The sequence below is a fragment of the Camponotus floridanus genome, unplaced genomic scaffold (genome assembly GCF_003227725.1).
Source record: "Camponotus floridanus strain SB8 unplaced genomic scaffold, Cflo_v7.5 scaffold52, whole genome shotgun sequence".
NCBI lineage: Eukaryota > Metazoa > Arthropoda > Insecta > Hymenoptera > Formicidae > Camponotus > Camponotus floridanus.
This window is the reverse complement of record NW_020229681.1, coordinates 949,900-969,479: the sequence shown is the minus strand read 5'-3', so window position 1 is coordinate 969,479 and position 19,580 is coordinate 949,900. Positions and strand designations below refer to the sequence as shown.

General features: G+C 32.6%; 3 protein-coding genes across 8 annotated transcripts in view; 2 read left to right on the top strand and 1 right to left on the bottom strand.

Annotated features, from left to right (window-relative positions):
• LOC105247865 (protein tincar) overlaps nucleotides 1–5,977 on the top strand; it is a 126,651-nt gene extending 120,674 nt beyond the window's left edge. For 2 of the 5 annotated variants that reach the window (XM_025412527.1, XM_025412526.1), the window contains 6 exons: nucleotides 514–1,016; nucleotides 1,496–1,697; nucleotides 2,299–2,431; nucleotides 2,716–2,766; nucleotides 3,437–3,643; nucleotides 4,127–5,977. In XM_025412527.1, the coding sequence (XP_025268312.1) occupies nucleotides 514–1,016; nucleotides 1,496–1,697; nucleotides 2,299–2,431; nucleotides 2,716–2,766; nucleotides 3,437–3,643; nucleotides 4,127–5,209 (2,179 nt within the window). In that variant the 3' untranslated portion in view covers nucleotides 5,210–5,977. The remainder of the gene's footprint in view (nucleotides 1–513; nucleotides 1,017–1,495; nucleotides 1,698–2,298; nucleotides 2,432–2,715; nucleotides 2,767–3,436; nucleotides 3,644–4,126) is intronic. The other 3 variants (XM_011252321.2, XM_011252330.2, XM_011252339.2) reach the window with 3 other exon arrangements.
• Nucleotides 5,978–11,780: 5,803 nt separating this feature from the next.
• Nucleotides 11,781–19,126, bottom strand: LOC105247864 (COMM domain-containing protein 4). Its single transcript, XM_011252287.2, has 8 exons — nucleotides 19,056–19,126; nucleotides 13,882–13,931; nucleotides 13,615–13,686; nucleotides 13,378–13,443; nucleotides 12,970–13,009; nucleotides 12,631–12,831; nucleotides 12,258–12,404; nucleotides 11,781–12,087 (listed from the first exon to the last, which is right to left on the bottom strand). The coding sequence occupies exons 2-8, from the start codon at nucleotides 13,882–13,884 to the stop codon at nucleotides 12,050–12,052; spliced, it is 567 nt and encodes a 188-aa protein (XP_011250589.2). The 5' UTR covers nucleotides 13,885–13,931; nucleotides 19,056–19,126; the 3' UTR covers nucleotides 11,781–12,049.
• Nucleotides 14,134–18,333, top strand: LOC112639239 (uncharacterized protein PFB0765w-like). 2 transcript variants are annotated; one of them, XM_025412550.1, is made up of 4 exons: nucleotides 14,134–14,606; nucleotides 15,406–15,467; nucleotides 15,692–15,885; nucleotides 16,231–18,333. In XM_025412550.1, exons 2-4 carry the CDS (start codon nucleotides 15,408–15,410, stop codon nucleotides 18,047–18,049), a joined length of 2,073 nt encoding a protein of 690 aa, XP_025268335.1. In that variant the 5' UTR covers nucleotides 14,134–14,606; nucleotides 15,406–15,407; the 3' UTR covers nucleotides 18,050–18,333. The 2 variants fall into 2 exon arrangements, with proteins under 2 accessions (XP_025268335.1, XP_025268333.1); XM_025412548.1 differs by having other exon boundaries at nucleotides 15,689–15,885.
• Nucleotides 19,127–19,580: the final 454 nt, after the last annotated feature.

The following is a 19,580-nucleotide window of genomic DNA, read 5'->3' as shown; positions in this document are numbered from 1 at the left end:
TGTCTACTCAAATTTTATAAAAAAATCCTCTGATTTTCTAGATATTTTTGTTCAAAATTCCAGATAAAGCGAATATTTTAAAGATTTTTTGTTGCCAATTTTTGAAATGATTTTTTTATTGCATGTATTTTCTAAGTTCTATAAGTATATATAATTATAATAAGATATATATATATATATATTTATATATTTATTTATTTATAATATTATTATTTATAATATTATTTATTTATAATATTTTAATCACATAATTAACTTGGCTTGCCGATTTTTTACAATGTGAGAGCAAAATTATCAGAGGTAAAATTTTTCAAAAAATTTCCTGAGTTCCAATAAAATTCCAAAAAATTTCATAATTTTTCCAGGTACAAAAGAAATCCCTGACAATTCCAGGAAAGATACCCTGAAATGGCTCGTTCATAATTTCTTTTGCGCTTCGTACAACTCAATCATATAAATATAAACGATGATAAAGTAAATACGAGTATAACTTGATGATGCAATGATACGCAGGTTCACGGCATTCCTGAATCAGGAACGCGAGCGTCGTGTGATCCTATCGAAGGATGGCCGTGACGGCAACGGCTGGGTCTACTTACCGCACTGTGCCGCCCTGGTTGTATTCCTGGCGATCGCAATCTGCGGCGCCCCGTTACTCTACGACTACACCGTGGTGTATCGCGGTAGCTTGGACGGCGCCATCCTCGCCTGCATCATCGGCACGATAGTCCATCTCTTCTTCTGGCTGTTACTCTGGATATTTCTCACCGTCAAGCAGCGCTGGACGTTCAAGCTGCGCGTGACCATCGGACGCGCCACCGTGAGATCCGCGAGATCGGTCAAACTCGTGACCGACGTCGATCTACTGTCGACCAGGGATGACGACGACGGCACCAGTGCGCCTTTGCTCGTCGTCGGTAACGGCAGGACTTACACTATCGCCGACACCTCGCCAAAAAGAGCCATCATGAGCGTCATACAGAAAGCCGCTATAGAGAGGAAAGCCCGATCGCAAGGTAAGGAAACAGCAGCGAAAGTGCTTTCAAAATTCAGAATAGTCTGCAAAAATGATTTAAAAAATGTTATAGAGTTGGGATATATTATCTTTAACGTGGGACATTTTTGCTTACTCATACATATTGAATAGAAAGAAAATATTTTATACAGCTGCTACCGGCTATATTTTATAAATTATATTTTTAGAAATAAAATGAAAATAAAATATAATGACAATTATTTTTATAGAATAAAAAATTATAAAAATACTAATTGGCAATATTTCCAATATATTTTTTCCAGTATATTTTTTCATGCAATGATTTTTTTCACGGAACTACTTCTTTCTTTTATTTCTTCAAGTGAAGAAAAATAGTGGCAGATGTCAAGCAATCAGGCGTCAAATAGAATGAACCGTGGGGATTTGAATCCTGATCGATGAAAAGCACGTGCGGCTAATATCCGAAAGGGATTCATTCTCTTTCCGCGTTCGTTGCAGGTGGAAACGTCGAAGGAGTCGACGGCGAATCGACGGCTGACGGTGATGAGCAGATTTACTGGCTTAGGCCGAAATTACGCCCCTCACCTGCGCAATCCCCGAATGACACCGGTGGTGCACCGACGTCCGACAAGGGTTGGCTGAACAAGAAACTCAAGCATAAGGTCACCTTTAACGACCTGCCTAGTACGTCAGGCTCGCGGTAACTACCCTCCTCCCTCCTCTCTCTTGGTGTCTTTGTGTATCTGTTTCTATGCTTTCATCACTCTGTCCATGTTACATTTGTAATACAAGTAACGCTTTTATACATTTTTTTTACCGTGCTTAAAGTATTCGAAACTAAATTTTTCCAACAAACGTTATTAATTTGTAGTCATATCTATTTCTGCCATATTTTCATGATGAAAGATTACTGAGTACATTAAGTATAGCTGTATGTGTGTTAAAAGGCTTAGATCTTATTTCGATAAAGCATGATGTATTGAAAACCATGCTACAAAATTCCTAAAATATGATTCGTTCACATTATTATACTCTCTCACAATATCTTCTAGTTGTTGTTAATGTTCCCAAATTTTTTTATCTATAATTGAAATTTATTATCATGCGTGTAATAGTGTACAAAAAAATTGCAAGAGCTTTTAAAACTTTCTTTATGTATTCATATCTTTATTTCGTTTAATTTACTATCTCCATGTCACCTGGTCACCCCCTTTCTCCATCTTTCTTCAACTTCTTCAGCAATCGTTGTATAATCGCATGAGATCGCAGGACACCTTTCGAATGCCATTTCTGATTTCTAGTAATAAGGGAAAAGCCAGACGAGGCGTCGCTGACGGCGGGCCTGACGATGACGGAGATTACGCCACGTTACGCGAATTACCGTTAATCAACTCGATAGACCCAGCCGATGATACCACCTCTGAAGAGAACAAGGTAAAGTATCCTAATCTAATAATGTAAGTTGACTCATGAAAAAAAAGTATTATTAGTATGATTTTATTATTTTCTTATATGTGAAGCACTAAATTTTTTCTTTTTACATAAAAATCTATTATTAAAAATTACAAATTTTAATGAAGCATTTTTAACAATTTTGTGATTCAAGAAAGAAATCGTTGCTACTTATACTCGTTACTTATCATATTTTATTGCACCGAGTACGCTTTTATCGCACTTTCTGCTACTTTTAATTTAAAGATTTTTTTTGCATTTGACAGTGGCAAAGATGGCCGATAAGTCGTAGGGATGGTATACCTAAATTCAGGAATGTAAGATATATATAAATTTTTTTTCCTGTGCTTTGATGTAACATGAATTTTAACTGGGTGTGCGTTCTTAACCGTCTACTAACAAATTCTGTAATAGACGTGATTTATAGAATTATTAATTTGAATTATTATTTATTTAAATGAATGTACACAATATAATAATTAATTAATAGATTTTTCTTTAATGATTATATATTATATTATTGAAAAAAATATTACGTTTAATAATAGCTTTATAAAATAGCTTGTATTATTAATAGACATAATAAAAAAGCGATAATGAATATTCTATATTCGGATCTTTTGCAGATAGGGCTCTCGTTTTTTTAATATATCTTTAATTAATATATATGTATGTATGTATACTGTCATTTTTAATTAATATGTGCGATTATACATAATCATAATCATACATGTATATATATATATAATTTTTTTACATTTATACATAATATAATATAATTACACAAAGCTTTCACAGCTTAGCAATTAGGCAATAGTAAAAATAAATAGTTGGCAGTGTTGTTGCAACATTTTAATTTTATACAAATACATGAAAATACTTTTCCAATTTTTTTATTTAAAAACTAATAGTTTTAATAGTTTAATAGTTTAATCGCATGAAACAAAACGTTAGCGTGCGAATACTAACAGTATCGCCTTTTGACAGTTGCTCGAGTGCGTGAACGACGATCAAGTGACTTACTACGCGAGTGCGAATCGCGATCTACAACCATCGGAAGGTGATCCCTCGCCTCTTTTGACTCCCGATCCTTTACCTGATCCTCCGGAAGAACCTCTTCCGCTACCACCTCCAACTCCAACCTGTGCACCAACCACCGATATTATCACGGCGCCACTAACTACAAGTGCCCAGGTACTAACAACCTTAACCGCGCATTGTCTAGTCCACGTAGACGAAGACACGAGATTGTCATTGCACTGAAGATATTCGACATTAATTTAAATATTTTCAATTAACTAATAATCATATACATGTAAAATATTGCATTATGTATTTATTTACTGTTAGATAACATCATCTAAATCCATTTCTCTTAATAAACCTTAATTAGAATAATTCTCGTAGAATTTGTGCATCGACAATCTCACGACAATCTCTTCATCGCATCGTTCAAGACTCTGCATGCAACTCCATATTATCCTTATATCCTATATGTAGCCAAAACCATGAAAAGATTAATAGAAAAAGAAAATGTAATCAGAGAAAGTAGATTGCAATGTGATTATCTCAATGTATCTTTGCATCGTCTTTCCATGTATTCTAGTTCTATATGTTGCCATTGCTCGGTATCATAGCAGAACCGGTCATAAATCAATCTCCGATGATATTTTCCAGATGAACGGTGGACAGACGCCGCGATGTCTACGCCGCGCAGATTCGGGGATGCCGCACGACGAACTGACACCACGCTCGGACTCGTCGAACTCTCCGCCCTTGGACGCGGTGGGTGGCGGTAACGGCGGCGGGGCCGGCTCGGTGACCGGGCACAGCAACACCAGTAGCAACAGCGAGACGTCGAGCGGCGTGCACAGTAACGCGAGTAACGCGAGCAACGCCAGCCACAGCAGCTCCCAACGTCGAGCGACCAGCGTGGACGACCTGACCGGGGAGCCGCGCGAGGAACCGCGCGAGCAGTGGCGCAGCTGTTCTCTTCAACGTGGCACCCAGCCACCCACGGCCAACACGACCTTCTCGCCGCCCAGTAGCCGCCCTGGCACCAGCCAGTCCTTCTCCTCGCCGCAGTACGTGAATCACGTGCCGCCGTTCAGCAACGTCGTCGGCAACGAGATTGGCGTCGGTTGCCCGGCTGTCATCCTCGAGAATCCGAATGAGGCGACGGTTGTGATCCGTCGCAAGCTCTCGAGAGCGAAGCTCACGGAACCGCTGAACGCCAACGAGGAACCGTTCGGCCGATCCACCAATATGCGAATGACCTCGTTCACCGAAAGCAACGACATTCGCATACAGGCCTCGTCCGCGACCCTGCCGCATTATCCCACGCAGCCTATCGTCACTTATCCGCACTGCTCGACGATGCCGTTGCCGCACGCGTCTCACAGCGTAGCCGCGGCGAACATGAGCGGTGGGTCCACCGGTAGCTGCGGTTCCGTGCCGAGGCATACCTTCGTGCCACCGCAGGTTCACACCACCATGCCGGCGCACACGACGTTGCCGTCGCATCACAACGGCGTCAGGCTGCTCCACAACGCGACCGGCAATCCATTCGTCAAGAGATTCCCACCGGTGCAGTTGCACACTCAGTCCTGGGCCCTGCCAGGTCATCATACCTTCCCACAGATGCCACAGAGTAATAACAACAAGCTCACAGTCACCGCGCAAATCCGACAGAGCGACCGGGACTCGGCCAACTTCTCCATGGCCAGCAGCGGGGACTCTGACACGTGTTTGCCGCATTAAAATGCGCGGGACTCGCTAATATAGGTGTTAGACATTACGCTGCTGAGAACTTGAATTACGTCTGAGTGTGTCACAGTGATACTTGGTATTTTCGTAATGACATTTTGCTCTGCTGATCGATATCGAAGGGGTTATAGTTTCCAGGTATGATACGGTATCAATATCACGATGTCCTCCAAGGGCTTAATTCGGAAATAAAGGAGAAATGATAGAAATGTAACAGGCAGGTAGAAAAAAGATTTTTGCGCAAACTCGAGATGAGCTGTTGTGAATATTTCGCTTTGAAATCTTTAGGACTCACGCAGAATTGTACTATTTAAATGTACGTATTTAATGTATCGCATTACCAGGTAATCTTATTAGAAGAAGCTTTTATGTATTTTATATCTCTTGCTCATATACGTAATGCTGAAATTTAAAGGAAAGAAAATCAGATTAAGATTGAAACGACATATCACCATACTTCTGCCGTTTATTAGTAAATATGGCATTCCTCGATACGTGTTACCTCTATTTTTTTACAATCTGATCTAACACGATCTAGATCTCGATAAGATCTCATCTAATTATTTATATATAAGTATGTCTATGATATATTAACATAGAATTTAATATGCGTAAACCATGCGCTAACGTAAAAATTCCATTTATTTGAGTAAGCAATGTGCGTGAAAAAGACAAGGAAAATATAAATATTGCGCAAGTAGCTTATATAAAGATATAATAATTGTAATTTAAAAGCACCAATTTCGTTATACACATACATATCCCATACGTTGTGATTCTATTTTATCTAATCTTTAATCATGCAGCAATAAAAAAATATCTGAAGAAAACGGAGATAGTAATATAAATAATAAAATAATAGATATTGGTTCAAAAAATTCATCCTGGTTAATGCGAAATACTGTTAAATCGTGCAACAATAAATAATCATGCAAAACTATTACATAATACATTCATATGCAATTTAAAAGAAAAATTACGATTAATAATAAGTATATCATAATAATAAATCTCTACTTGAGTTTGCGCAAAGATCTTTCGATAAGTGTCGAACGCTTACATTATAGTGCTTATATAGTTAAAATCAATCTTTTCCATTATATTATCTCACGGGGCAGGGTGTTCGATTTACCAAGAAAATCAGCGTCATGCCGTCATTTAATGCCGAAAATGGCGAAACGGCAGGCGAGAGTGAGAATAATAATAGTTATCCCATTTTAGATATGAAAAAAAGTTATCGTGTTGTCCTAAATAAAATTTGTGTATAGAGTGAATTAAGGATTAATTGATTAAGAAAAAAATGTGAAAATAACTCGGGTCGCTCCTTTGTAAGCTTTTATATTAATAATTAAGATCTTTTTTCTACCGAAATACAATTGTAAATTTTGTTAAATCGTAATTTGTACACACATTGCTAATTGTTTGTTTATACAACGACTCTAATGAGTCAGTTATATGCGATATAAGATTAAAAAAAGAAAAGTATTCTCACGAATGCACATTCAAACTATGCGCAATAATTATTATTTTTTAATTCGCTTTTGATCATTATTTCTTTTTTTTCATAGATTTAGTATATCAAGTTCGTCATCAAGATAAATGTTTATTTTCTACGAATTGTATGTTTAAGTATTTTTTAGAAACTATATAGGAAATAATACATGTTAAACGATTTTATATGAGTTACTATAAAATGCAGTGCAGATTGCAATCGTACGACTCTCGACCTTGATAGATTTGCGGTAAATTACAGAAATATACCGTTATATTAAATAGCCGTTATATATAAAATTAAATTTTTATGGCTTCATAACGTATAACCTTCCGCCTTCTACAGTTATCGTGTCGTACGATTTGCGAAATCAACAGTGCCATCGAAATTAATAAGCACACAATTAGCATAAATCAGAGAAAGGGAACTATATATATAATGTATGAGTAAAAACTGGAGATGATTTATCGCGAAAATAGTGTGCGCTATTTATTTATTTGTGAGCGTTATAATTCTATTATTTATTATAGAAAACTTGCACAAAATGCACACACTTGCGAAAAAAATTTCGTATATCTTATTTTATCTTTTCTCATATATTTCATCTGAGATGTCTCTCTATCTGTTGATATTATTTAAGTCAATACAACGAGTATTTATTTAACGCCTGCGAATATATATGAAAGAATCGTTAACACACTATAAGAAGAGAAAGACAGGCGCAATCTATGGCAAATGAAACGATTACTGCCACAATCGTGAAGATCTACAGATCTCCATTATATGTATATTTACTTATTTCATCAACTGCCATGTTATTTCGTCCTTTCGTGAATATAAGTAATCACTCGTACTCGTTTACTTGTACCTAGCATTTACTTGTGCGCATGCTATGAGTACATGCGTAAAGAAAATAAAAAAAAATAAAGCATAAGTTCGCCAAGTTGCGTTCTTTCGCGACTATATATCACTTTATGAGACGCGTAATGGCAGAGACTGGTCTCGCAAAGACGCATTAAATCCTCGAATCTTTCCTCGCAATCTAATGTAATAAATATCGCATATATTATGACGCAACGTTCGTTTCATATCCTCCGCTTTTCGACATTTCTTCCGGAAAGATTGTGTTCGAAGTCAATATTACAGATCAGTTTCGTACTCCTATTAAAGAAATGTTACATCTCATGGCAATGATAATGCATCTTTGAGTTGTAATCCTTTGTACTAATGTTAATATAATTAAATGCGACTTTTTCAAAACAAAGACGAATTCGATTATATATAAGCCAGCGAGTATTGACTTTTCGTTAGATTGCGATGAGCTAAAAAGGGATGAATGGAACTTTAACGTAAGTTGAATTCAGACAAATGGAGTTACATTGCTTCAGTTAAAATCGAAATAAACCATGCGATATGTAATTTATAACAATGAGAAATATTAAACGAATCGACTGGTTTAAAAATTTACTTGAATAATACATATATAATTTATGTCAATTTATAAAATCGATATTACTGTACATCAGATGTTATCGTACATCAACTTTGTACAAACATGTGCGTAGCATTTCTTGAAACAAATGAAACAGTACATTTATACGATAAATGCAAAACACTTTTTATAATCTTCGATATAATGAAAACATGAACGCAAGCGATAAACAAATAATATGCGATTATTTGCCGGTATAACATTATGACTGTTAGCGAAAAAGAATTACGCATTCCGTAAAGATGACTGCAACAATAAAAGGAAAGTATGAGCATTCATAAGACATTATTCAGAATTCATACTTCGAGATGAGACAATGCAATATGAAACCAAATGTCTGTATTTTTCAATATCTTCCAGTTGTACTAGAAATAGCAGCGTTCCCAGCCTTGTTCATAGAATATTTCTGTTACAAATTGTTATGCGAGTAGATATATTAATATCTTACAAGATCGTAGACCTATTCTGGAAAATTTTGCGCTTTCCATTTACTTAAGATGTGCGAGAGAAAATGTGATGAGTAATCCGAGTGCAAATCTAGTGGGTTGTAATAATTGACTTTAATCACTGTATCAAGGAGATACTCTTCATTCTATTACACTATATTAGCATCTAAATATTCACGTGAATTCACTATTCACGAGATATCGAATAATGCAGTTAAATTTCAAGTCTCAATTTTTTCTAAAGCAGGAATATACGTCTTGTCTTGTAAGATGTGGAAAGTACCTATCAAAGCACAAGAGATCGACCAATTGATCACGAGCGGCAAGTCAGACATTTTTATACGATTTAAGAACGAGCGCTTCGTCATTTGCCGATCGTACATATCATCTCGCAAGGACCATGCATTTCGCGAAGACATTTATGAGGATATTCAAGCAATAGCACACGAAGCATCAATCAAGGGCTGGACCAGACTTCTTAATGATCAATGAGCTCTAATAATACTCAACGCAGTACGCGACATATTTTTTAATGGCTATTTTCAATACGCTCATAGACGAGAATTTTCGTAGGAAGAGTTTTGGAAGGATCTTTATTCTTGTCTTTCTCGGTCATAGATCCCGATGTAGTTTAATAATGCTCTCTACCCTTGATTCTGTTTCAAAGTAGGTACTTAATGCTAGAATCAGGTATTTTTCTCAATGCAAGTACAAGTCACTTTTTTCCACAAATCCGTTTCAAGAAATCTTCGTTGCAATATATATTGTTATTTTTAATCAACGTGTTATAAATAATTTTCGATTTAAGAATATATAACATTATTCATTATTTTTTACATAATGAAAAAGAGATTTAAACAAAGATTTCATTATACGTAAATCAAATTTTTTCCTTTAATTTCTGATTTTTAATCATTTAATTAATTATTCATATTATTTTATCAGGGTCTACAATTTATTTTGAAAAATGTTCTTTTTAATTGTCTGTTTATATATAAAATGAAACATTTACTCGAATCATTTAATGTTATTAATATTTATAATTTGTCAAATATTTAACGAAGATTTTTTGATAGCGCAAGCACGTGTACACATAATTGATCACGCCGTTGCAACCGTCGCTGATTCAATTTTTGAAGAATGCACAAGGCAGTAGTAGCACCAAGAAAGAAACCTATCTTTTGATAACTGCACCAGAAATGCGACGGATATTGCTGCGGCGTAATCGCGACGACTATCATAGAAAATAGTTATCGTCGACAAGAGGACACGCATCTCTCGATATATAATAATATTAAAACATATTAGCTTTACTTTGGTAAAAATTTGAATTGAAAATGCAAAATTTAATCTATTTCTTATTATTTATTTCATATTAAATGGAAGAGTTATTTTCTCATCTCACAGATTCGATAAAAAAAAATTAAGTTACTTCTATTATCTCTATATTTCTTACCATCTCTTCTCAAAAACTAATTCATATTTCATTTTTTATTTGCATATCTAGAAGTTTTTCTAAATTTACATATTTATATCGATAACTCGTACATCTATGTCTAAATGATTTCCAGAGATGCATCCCGCTTTCGATGATGTTGCTTCGTTATACTTGCATTAAAATCACGTAGTCGATGCCGACGTATGCGAGAAATCGCGGCGATGAGATACAAAAGCTGCCTCTCGCAGAAATATTTTTTTACCGTCTAGTGTCAGCGACCGTACTCTAATTCGTTTTAGATCCGGCTAGAACCTAGACGTAGATATGTGACCGTAGGCAGTCGAGGAAGGCTCCGCACCGGGGGCGTTTCGGAAGCAAGGAATTATTGCTATTGTCATGACAGACAGCCTTGAATCGCTCGTATCTTAACCCGTCGACACGAGAATTTATCTTAACTAGAATATGATATATATTCAATTATCAGTAAAGCACTTTCGTATCGTGCATATCATTTTAACACCGCAATAAAATAAATAGTGATGATTTATCTAGAAATTTTCTAGCAAAGGACAATTATTTTAATAGTTTAATAGATACATTTTAATTCTTATATATATAATATAAATAGATTTTCATTTATTTTTAAAATAAATATTTAACAATATTAAATCAAAATGAGAGAGAAATTTCATGAAAAATACATAGGATCCATATGATTTTAATATTTTTATATGAAATTTAAACTCTCCTATTTTTATCCCTCCTAAATTTATAAACTCTCCTGCACACAGGATTAAGAATACGAAGTGATATTAAAAGATTAAAAAAATGGCTGATCAAAATATTTTTTTCCTATTATTTAATCATTGATCATGCGAAATCCTTGGTTCCACCACAGCAAGAGCGTTGAAGAAAGAGCCGGTCAGAGCCCTCCAAAAAGAGTCGCGTCCCAGGAACGTGTGTATAATCGCGAGAGAAAGAGAGAGAGAGAAAGAAAGAAAGAAAGAAAGCGCTTAATCGATGTGTCATTATCGACGGCTCTTCCGAAATACTTGTAAATAATTAAGAGTCGTGTCGAGAGTGAAGAGAATCGCGAGAGTGCGAATGTATGCGTGCGTGCGAGAGCGCGAGCAAGACGGACACATATACAGCGAATGTGTACGAATAATTGTATAAAGACTGATTAGATTAGCCTCGGTATTTATTCGAACTAAACGATTGTAAACGCTACCGCTTTGCGCGCCCCAAAAATACTCACGGAGCACGATGTCAAAGTTACTTTCATCCCCGCGGAGTAAATCTCGTCTTTTTTTCCCCTTTTAAATGGAAAAAATCGGACGTGCACTTCTCGTCACGTCATGCTTGCGAGATTTCCTTTTTCTCATTTGTTATCGTTTTCCGATTCCTGAGAAATTTCTGCTGGCCTACTTTATAGATCCTTTTGACCCGGAGAACATTCCTTTTCTCTATGTCTGTGCAAAGTGTTCGCTTCATGTATTTTGTTCAATTGCGTATATTTTCGGATGCAGCCTCGACAGATTCGGAAAAATAAAAGAGTTTCGCGAATGAGTCTACTAGTTATTTTTTGTACACTGTTTGATTTAGATCTTTTAATAACCGACGATCTCTCCGACATGTTTTGATCATCGTGCTCGAATATGTATGAACGCAAGGGCAGAAGGAAGAATGACACGCGCGATTATTAACAGCGACATTTATTATCGTCACAACGTATCAATATTATTCAATGCATCGTATAAACCAATAAACTAAATGTAAACTTTGTATATTCATTTACTAAGAGAATAAAAGTAAATTATTCACTGATTCGTACAAGATATTTTCTACTCCTCGATCAATCTTATAGGAATTACAAAATTTTATTTTTACTGTAAGAGTACATATTTTTACCGGCAAATTGCAGTGATTACAAAATAATGTGAAAATTCTAATTATTATTAAATATTCACAAGTTTTCCATTAGTGCCCGTGCTCTTTTTAATTCTGAAAAAAATACGAAAGACAAAATATGAGAAAGAGAATATTTTGTAATAATTGTATTAAAGTCAAAAATTCAAAAAATGAATTTAAAATAATAAAATTAAAAAAATTAATTTTTTTATTCACGAACATAAAACTTCGTAAAAATTAAATTATTAATATATAATACATACCTTTCAATAACACTTGTACATCATCTTTTGAGATATTTATAGTGGAATCTTCTTCATTGCCGTCTATCTTTTTCAATTTTAATGTCACTGTCGAAACAGGCGAACTACTATCGCAAGGTAATACTTCAATGGAGGATAAGCGACTGACTAAAAAAATAAATTCGACACACCTAAATTAAATCATTTGAATCGAAAAATATCAGATATATTTAAAGAGAGATATAACAAAATAATCTAGCAGAAAAAATCTATTAATTTATCTAAATTGAACAAAGATTTTTTTATTAAATTCCAAGAATTAAAGGGTAATACTAGCTCACATTTTTTAAATTCTTATCTCTAATCTTACTCTTAGAATTTATAGATTGATCACCTCTTAAAGATTGAGACGAAAGAACAGCCGTGATCTGAGAACAGTGATCTGTATGAAGCCTTGCTACGGCAGTGCTATGCTCTCGTGGAAGTCCCAATTGTTGCAGCTCACTGCTCAGGTCAGCAGCAGAAACGCCATAACGAGCGGAAGATGTAAAGATCAATTCGAGAGCAGCCACCATTGCCTTCGCATCATTCATATCTGATTATGAAATAAGAATATCTATACTTCTTTTATCCCTCAATTGAATATTTATCGCACAATTTAATTTTATGATCGTAATAATAATGATGTACTGAATATGTAATAATAATGGGATGCATTAAATATTACACGCACCAAGTTTAGCATCTTGTGTAATTTTCTTTATCTTTTCCTCCTAAAAAATTAGTACGATTAGAATCATTAAATATTCAAGAATCATTAAATATTCAAAATAGAAAATATAATATATGCGTACAAATTTTAAGCATAATAATAATTTTCCTTTACTTTATTTTTAACTTCTCAAGTAATTAAATTTAATTTATAAAAAATGATGCAAATCAAAGATTGTCTATTAATAATTAATAATATTGTTTATAATTGCTAATAGGAAGCATTGTTTAACATGATAAATTTTAGCAGTGCAATGTATGAATATTATTTAAAATAAAATTAATTTTCTTACTATTCTTATAATAATGTTAGTGACAAAAAAACGCATAATTTCAAGCTGAAAAAAATTAACGATAAAATGCAACTTACATCAAGTTCTCCTTCGGTCAAATATTTGGCCACTGCTTGGCCTAGCATTTTCATTTTAATTGAAGTCTAAAAATAAAATATTGTTTTGAAAAAAACTTTCTAAATGTTTCTAACTAGCAAGTTCTTTTTAATGCAATTACTTTAATTAATTTAGTACAATATTTAATACAATATTAATCTATGTAAATATATACATTCAAAAACAAGACTCTGTGTATATTAAATCATAAATAATACCATTCGGGAAAGTGTATTGATTTCCGCCAACAACCAATCTGGACAGTCGCCATCGCCAAGAAATCTGAATCTCTAATATAAAAAATATATAAAATATAAATAGATTTAAAAACATTAAAATTAGATAATTTACTCTTTATTTTATAAGTTTATAAGTTTACTTTTAGACAACATTTTATTTATTTGAAATATTACAATCTCGTAAAAAATCATTTTTGTAATATAATTTGCAATTCATAAAATGACTTTGTGAGTTAAAAATCTTACCATTTTGATCAATTTCCTAGTTTATTTTCACACTGGCTTTGTATTTTTATCTAAAAATCAAATTATAAGCACAATTCTTAAAAATTATATTATATTGTTATTACAATAACAAAATTAAAGGGATGTAAAAAGCAATATATAAGAAAATCATGACATCCTTGTTATAGTTTATGAATATAATATACATTCTTTCGAGAAAAAAAAAACGAGAGATTTTAAAATAAACATTTATACAAAATTATCGAATTCTGAGTCGTATTTGCCTTGTGCACTCTCACAAAATGTTTAACTAACATGACTGGAATTGATCATAGAGCCTTTAGCCCGTCTTTGAGAAATCTATATCAATCATAACGGAGTACAGTTCTGTCGTGTGCCCTCAAGAGAGAAAACAATGAGAACTTTTTTCTACTACGCTGCTTTTGCGCGATACCTTCCTTCTCTCTTTTTCTTTCTTACCGATAATATTTCTAATAAAATAAATATTATAAGAGACGTGGACGTCAGAATGTTTGCACTCGTTGGCGGAGTAGATTAGTGTGGGTATCCGCATCAGGTGAACGAATTCCCCATGCAATCCGCCTAATCCTTCGACCGCAACGGAGATGGCTCATGGGAGTTCGACCAACGAACATAAATACCAGAAGAGGACTCGGCCTATTGCCATTCTAGTCAAGGAAGTCGCGAACGCAGGACTATTCGCCAACAGGTGAACGCCGCAACAGGTAAAGAACTTCAATAACCATCAATTTAAAAAGCAGCAAACTCCTCTACGATACCAATAAACTGATACCAGTGCAACTGTGTTCTCACATCATTATCAAATATTAAGATTTAATAAGATTATTTTTTGATACAGAAAAACAATTATATTATGTTGATATGTTGATTTATTAAAAAATATAATCATTTTTCTCACCTTGACGATCTGTATCTTTCGGTTGGCAATTAATTTCGATAATGATAGACTAAATGTAAATCACAAGTGTAGATTTAGCAATTATTTTAAATGTATAAGCTTCTAATGAAGATCGGCGCTTGTTTTTAAATAGAATTTTATAAACCGACATTAATAAAACATTAATAATTTTCAATACTTTTCCTGTTTCACTTAATTTATAATTTTGATTATACTTTTAATTATAAATTTATTACTATCTAAATAAATTTTGATATTAAGATTATTCTAAAAAATACGTAATTAACTGTATTGTGATCTTGTAATGAAATACTTTGTATACACATTCTTCTATAGATAGTTAATGGAATTATATAGATAGGGTAGAAATGAAATGGAATTTCGTTCGACATGATCAACATCGATACTTATATCTTGTACGTCATTTAAGTTGAATGATTATAACAGATGATAAATATCTCCTTATATATTCATTCGAAAAAATTTGGAAAAATGTATCCTAAAAATAATAAGATGATGAAGTCATTTTCGAAAGACACAATTGTTATACTATAATAATATTGCGAAAACGCGATAAACTTATATAAGTATGAATTATCTTTTAGCAATGAAGAAGATATTATTCGCCACAACTTTACTATCAATAGCAATGTCTGAAAATATTCTAGTAAGTAAAATATTCTTTATAATTTTTTTTCAATATATCATACACACAGACACACAACTGTTTTATTGAAAATAAAGATATATTATTTAGAAAAAGTATTTAAAAAAGTGCCTGTAAAAGTGTCGATTTCAATAATAATTACCTAAAAAAATTTATGATTTTTAAACATTTTATAATAACTAAAATTCGATATCAATGTGCATAATTGTTTTTATTTCGAGAAGAACTATCTGAGGCCAAAAACAATATGGGTCCACGACAAGCAATTTGGGAATAAAAAAATAAAACGGACATCACTAAACGAAATGTTTTCCGAAGTGGGAGACCTTTCAAATTACGACGATGACAGACAACTTCCTCAAATTTCAACACGGTTCATTAGCAAATCCAGAAAATTGCCTGCATTAACGTTTGTGAGGTAATAGCGATTACAATATAATATAATAAATATGTATTTAATGTAATAAATATGTATTTAATGTCCTACTTATGCGTTTAGAGATTCATATAACATATGCTAATGTAAAAATGAAAAATTATATATATATATATATATATATATATAATTCTATTTTATATATAATAAATTTCCAATTTATCCAATTAACCTTCAATTAATCCAAAATTATTTACTAATATTAAAAAATGCGAATAAAATTTTGAAACAATTGATTTAAAATTGATTCGAACAATTGTCGATACAGTTGAACAAACAATATATATAATAAAAATGAAAACGAATAAAAAAATAATTTCGTTGCAGGTCGTCTGATTTGGCGTTGCTTCCACAAGTTGAATTATTATCTTCCGATAAACCAAAACTTGATAATGCCAAACCGACTGTCTTGATTTCTATCGACTTTCAAGAAGGGAAAAATGACAATTTACAAAAAGATTGCTCGAGAATAAATAACCATCATAAGCAAAATCATGGCTGGCAGATTCAAGAACCGTTTTATGTGGACGAGCCAAAATGGATTAATATCTATGACATAAAAGGTTCACCTCAACGTCTATATAAGGATAATTCCGATCCTTACATATTGTCACGAGGAAAGAAAATTTTTAAAATTAAGGATACAGAACAAGCGAAAGAGATGATGGAAAATTATGAAGATTTCTCCAACAAATATCCAAGCAGAAGTAAAAGATCGTCAACGAAAAATCGAGTCAGAAGATCTATCGTAATAAATGAAAAATATCAGAATAATACGATTAATGACACTCAGAAAGATCTAAAAAAAGAAATAAATTATAACTTTCTCCAAGATACAGATTCAAATAATGTTATAATGACCAAAAGTCAGGATAAAAAATCTTTCAAAATTGATAAAATGTTTGAAGATAGAAAGAATATGGAAGATACTACAAGTTCTGTTTATAATACCTTTATTAAAAAGTATCAAAAAGATAAGATAAAAAATATGGCGGAAAAATTACCATATGAATTTAAATTTATAAAGGGAAATCAAACATTCGCAAATGATGAAAAAATTATAAGCTTTGTTGAGCAAAATCAGAATATACAGCGCGAAGATATGTTCAATCATATTAAAAATGACAACAGTAAAATCATGAAAATTAATCAAGATACAAAATTTAATAATCCGGAGGATCTTTTTACTACTAACACGAATAAGAAAAATAAAAGATCAGTAATATTAAAAAATAAAAATTTCTTCGACGTTCATAATAAATATAAACCTCAGAAAATGGAGAAGAGCTTTGAAAATGTCAAAGGGAATGAAACAGATGTGTACGAGCAGATGAAGAATAAAGCTTACATCGATAAACTAGATGATTTAAATATGTACAATGATTATACTTTTATCTCTAGCAAGAAAAATCCTGATAACAGAGCAGAGAGTTCGAATAAAAAAGATATAGATCATAACAAATCCATCGAAAAACCATGGAAAATTCAATATTTTGCGTATCGCAAAGAATTGGAAAACGCGGAGAAATTAAGGAATGAGAAGAATGAGTCAATAATTGATCAAAATGACACCCAGGTAACAGATTTGCAATTAACAAGCAAGTCTGATTCCAGAATAGAGAATTATTTCAATCATCGAAAAAAGCGTAGTGCTTGCGAGAACTGCAAAATTGATCCGCAGCTTCAAGATCAATGGTTAAAGGATATGAAGAAAGAAATTCAAGATTCATTGTCTTTAGAGAGGAGAAACAAGCATAGTGATATTCTGGAGGACTTATCGCTATATGAGCCTTACGTTATTTCCCGAGGTAAGAAAGCCTCGCAGGGATTCGAAAACAATATCTACTCGATGTTGGAGCCACGAAATTTGAATGATGCAGGTCGCATCAAAGCAACGAGTTTCCCATTAACACGAGCTCTCCTGAGAATGTTATTAATGGAAATGTCCAGGTGTCATAACTGTGAAGTTAATACGAATCGCTTATCGAACAAGCGATCACCAAGAGATCGACGTGGTTTGCTCGATGAAATCTTGACAGCATATGATCCATATTACGTAGTCAGAGGAAAGCGGATAAATCTAGATAAATATTTGGCCAAAATGCGAAATCAGAAGAGCGCCTCAATCGAAACAGATAAAAAATAATAGGCTTTAAGAGACACGTTATACGAAAACATCATTTTTGATCCCGATAACGTTCGATAAAAAAAGCAAACACATTAAAAAAAGCAAATATTCCCCATCATAGCTCTATTTGACTTAATCATGGTGCAAATATGGCAATCTGCGCATCATTTTCCAAATGACATACATATATCGAAGCACAATTATTAGCGAATTATAAAACGTGTTTCGTAGTAGTAAAAATAAAGTTGAAAAGAAATTGCCTATGTAATGTTAAAGCTTCCGAAATGAGATTCTATAAATGCAAAACCTAAGAAATAGATGTGAAATTCAGAAAAAATGTACGCAATTAATACGTAAATAAAATGCTCATATATGATTTATTCATTTAAATTCGATGATATTTATCATACATGTTATAAATATTAGAAAAGAATAGATGAAATAATGTATAAATATGATGAAAAGAAAATGACTTTCATTGCAATGTATTAAGAGAATAAAAATGAATATATAAATATTAAAAGTTAATTAGTATGTAATTATAATATGTAATTTATTTCATATCTGTGAAGATAAGTTAAATATTAAAGAGACTCTTGTACACATGCCTTGTTTTGATTTTTTGACTAATTATTGCATATATATATATAATTAACGCATCTATAAATTTATATTATTATTTCTACAATAATAAATTTAAAAAACTGACAATTACTATCGCGATTATTTATAAACAATATCCTACTTAATGAAAACAAAAATACAAGATTGCAGATAAAGAAGGAAATATTTTGCTATTTAGATACATATAAAGTATTTTTATATTTTATACATTAAAAATATTCGTATTTTTTTCTATATTTCCTTTTATTATTATCGTAGAATATAACCTATAAAAACACAATTACTGAAAAGCATTCTGTTTCCGTCTTATAGAAAATATTTTTATTCTTTAATAAATATTCTATGCGTATCACAATAACGATTATTTATAAGGTAACTTATAAAATAAGAATACAGTTACCTGAATATCGATATTTGTAAAAATTAACACTGATTGACATTTGCACAAACCACAAGGAGGTTAAGATTGTGACATTTCTATCAAGTCGATAAATTAGAAACCTGACGTTTTTCGCAAGCCAAGTTTCGTTTAGTACCGCTCTCTGTGTTTATTTTAATGATCACGAGAATCACGTAGCAAAATTATTTTTCGACTCTGCTGATAAAATCGTCATCAGGTTGGTGTCCACGCTACATCCATATTATGGATCAGAAACACTCTTATGTAGTTAGTCAAACATACATCATTAGTTGCACGCAATTTCTTTCTATATCTCCAGCATATATTTCAGATAAAAATACATATTATTATATATTCGATAGGGGAAAAAAATTATTTTGAATAATTAAATAATTTTCACGTATAATATTTTACATTTACTGTTAATTATTAACTTGTCAATATCACACAGCTGTTTTTTGATTTCTCAAATAAAAGTATTATATATGTATATTAGTGATTTATTATGGTATCAAATTAATTAAT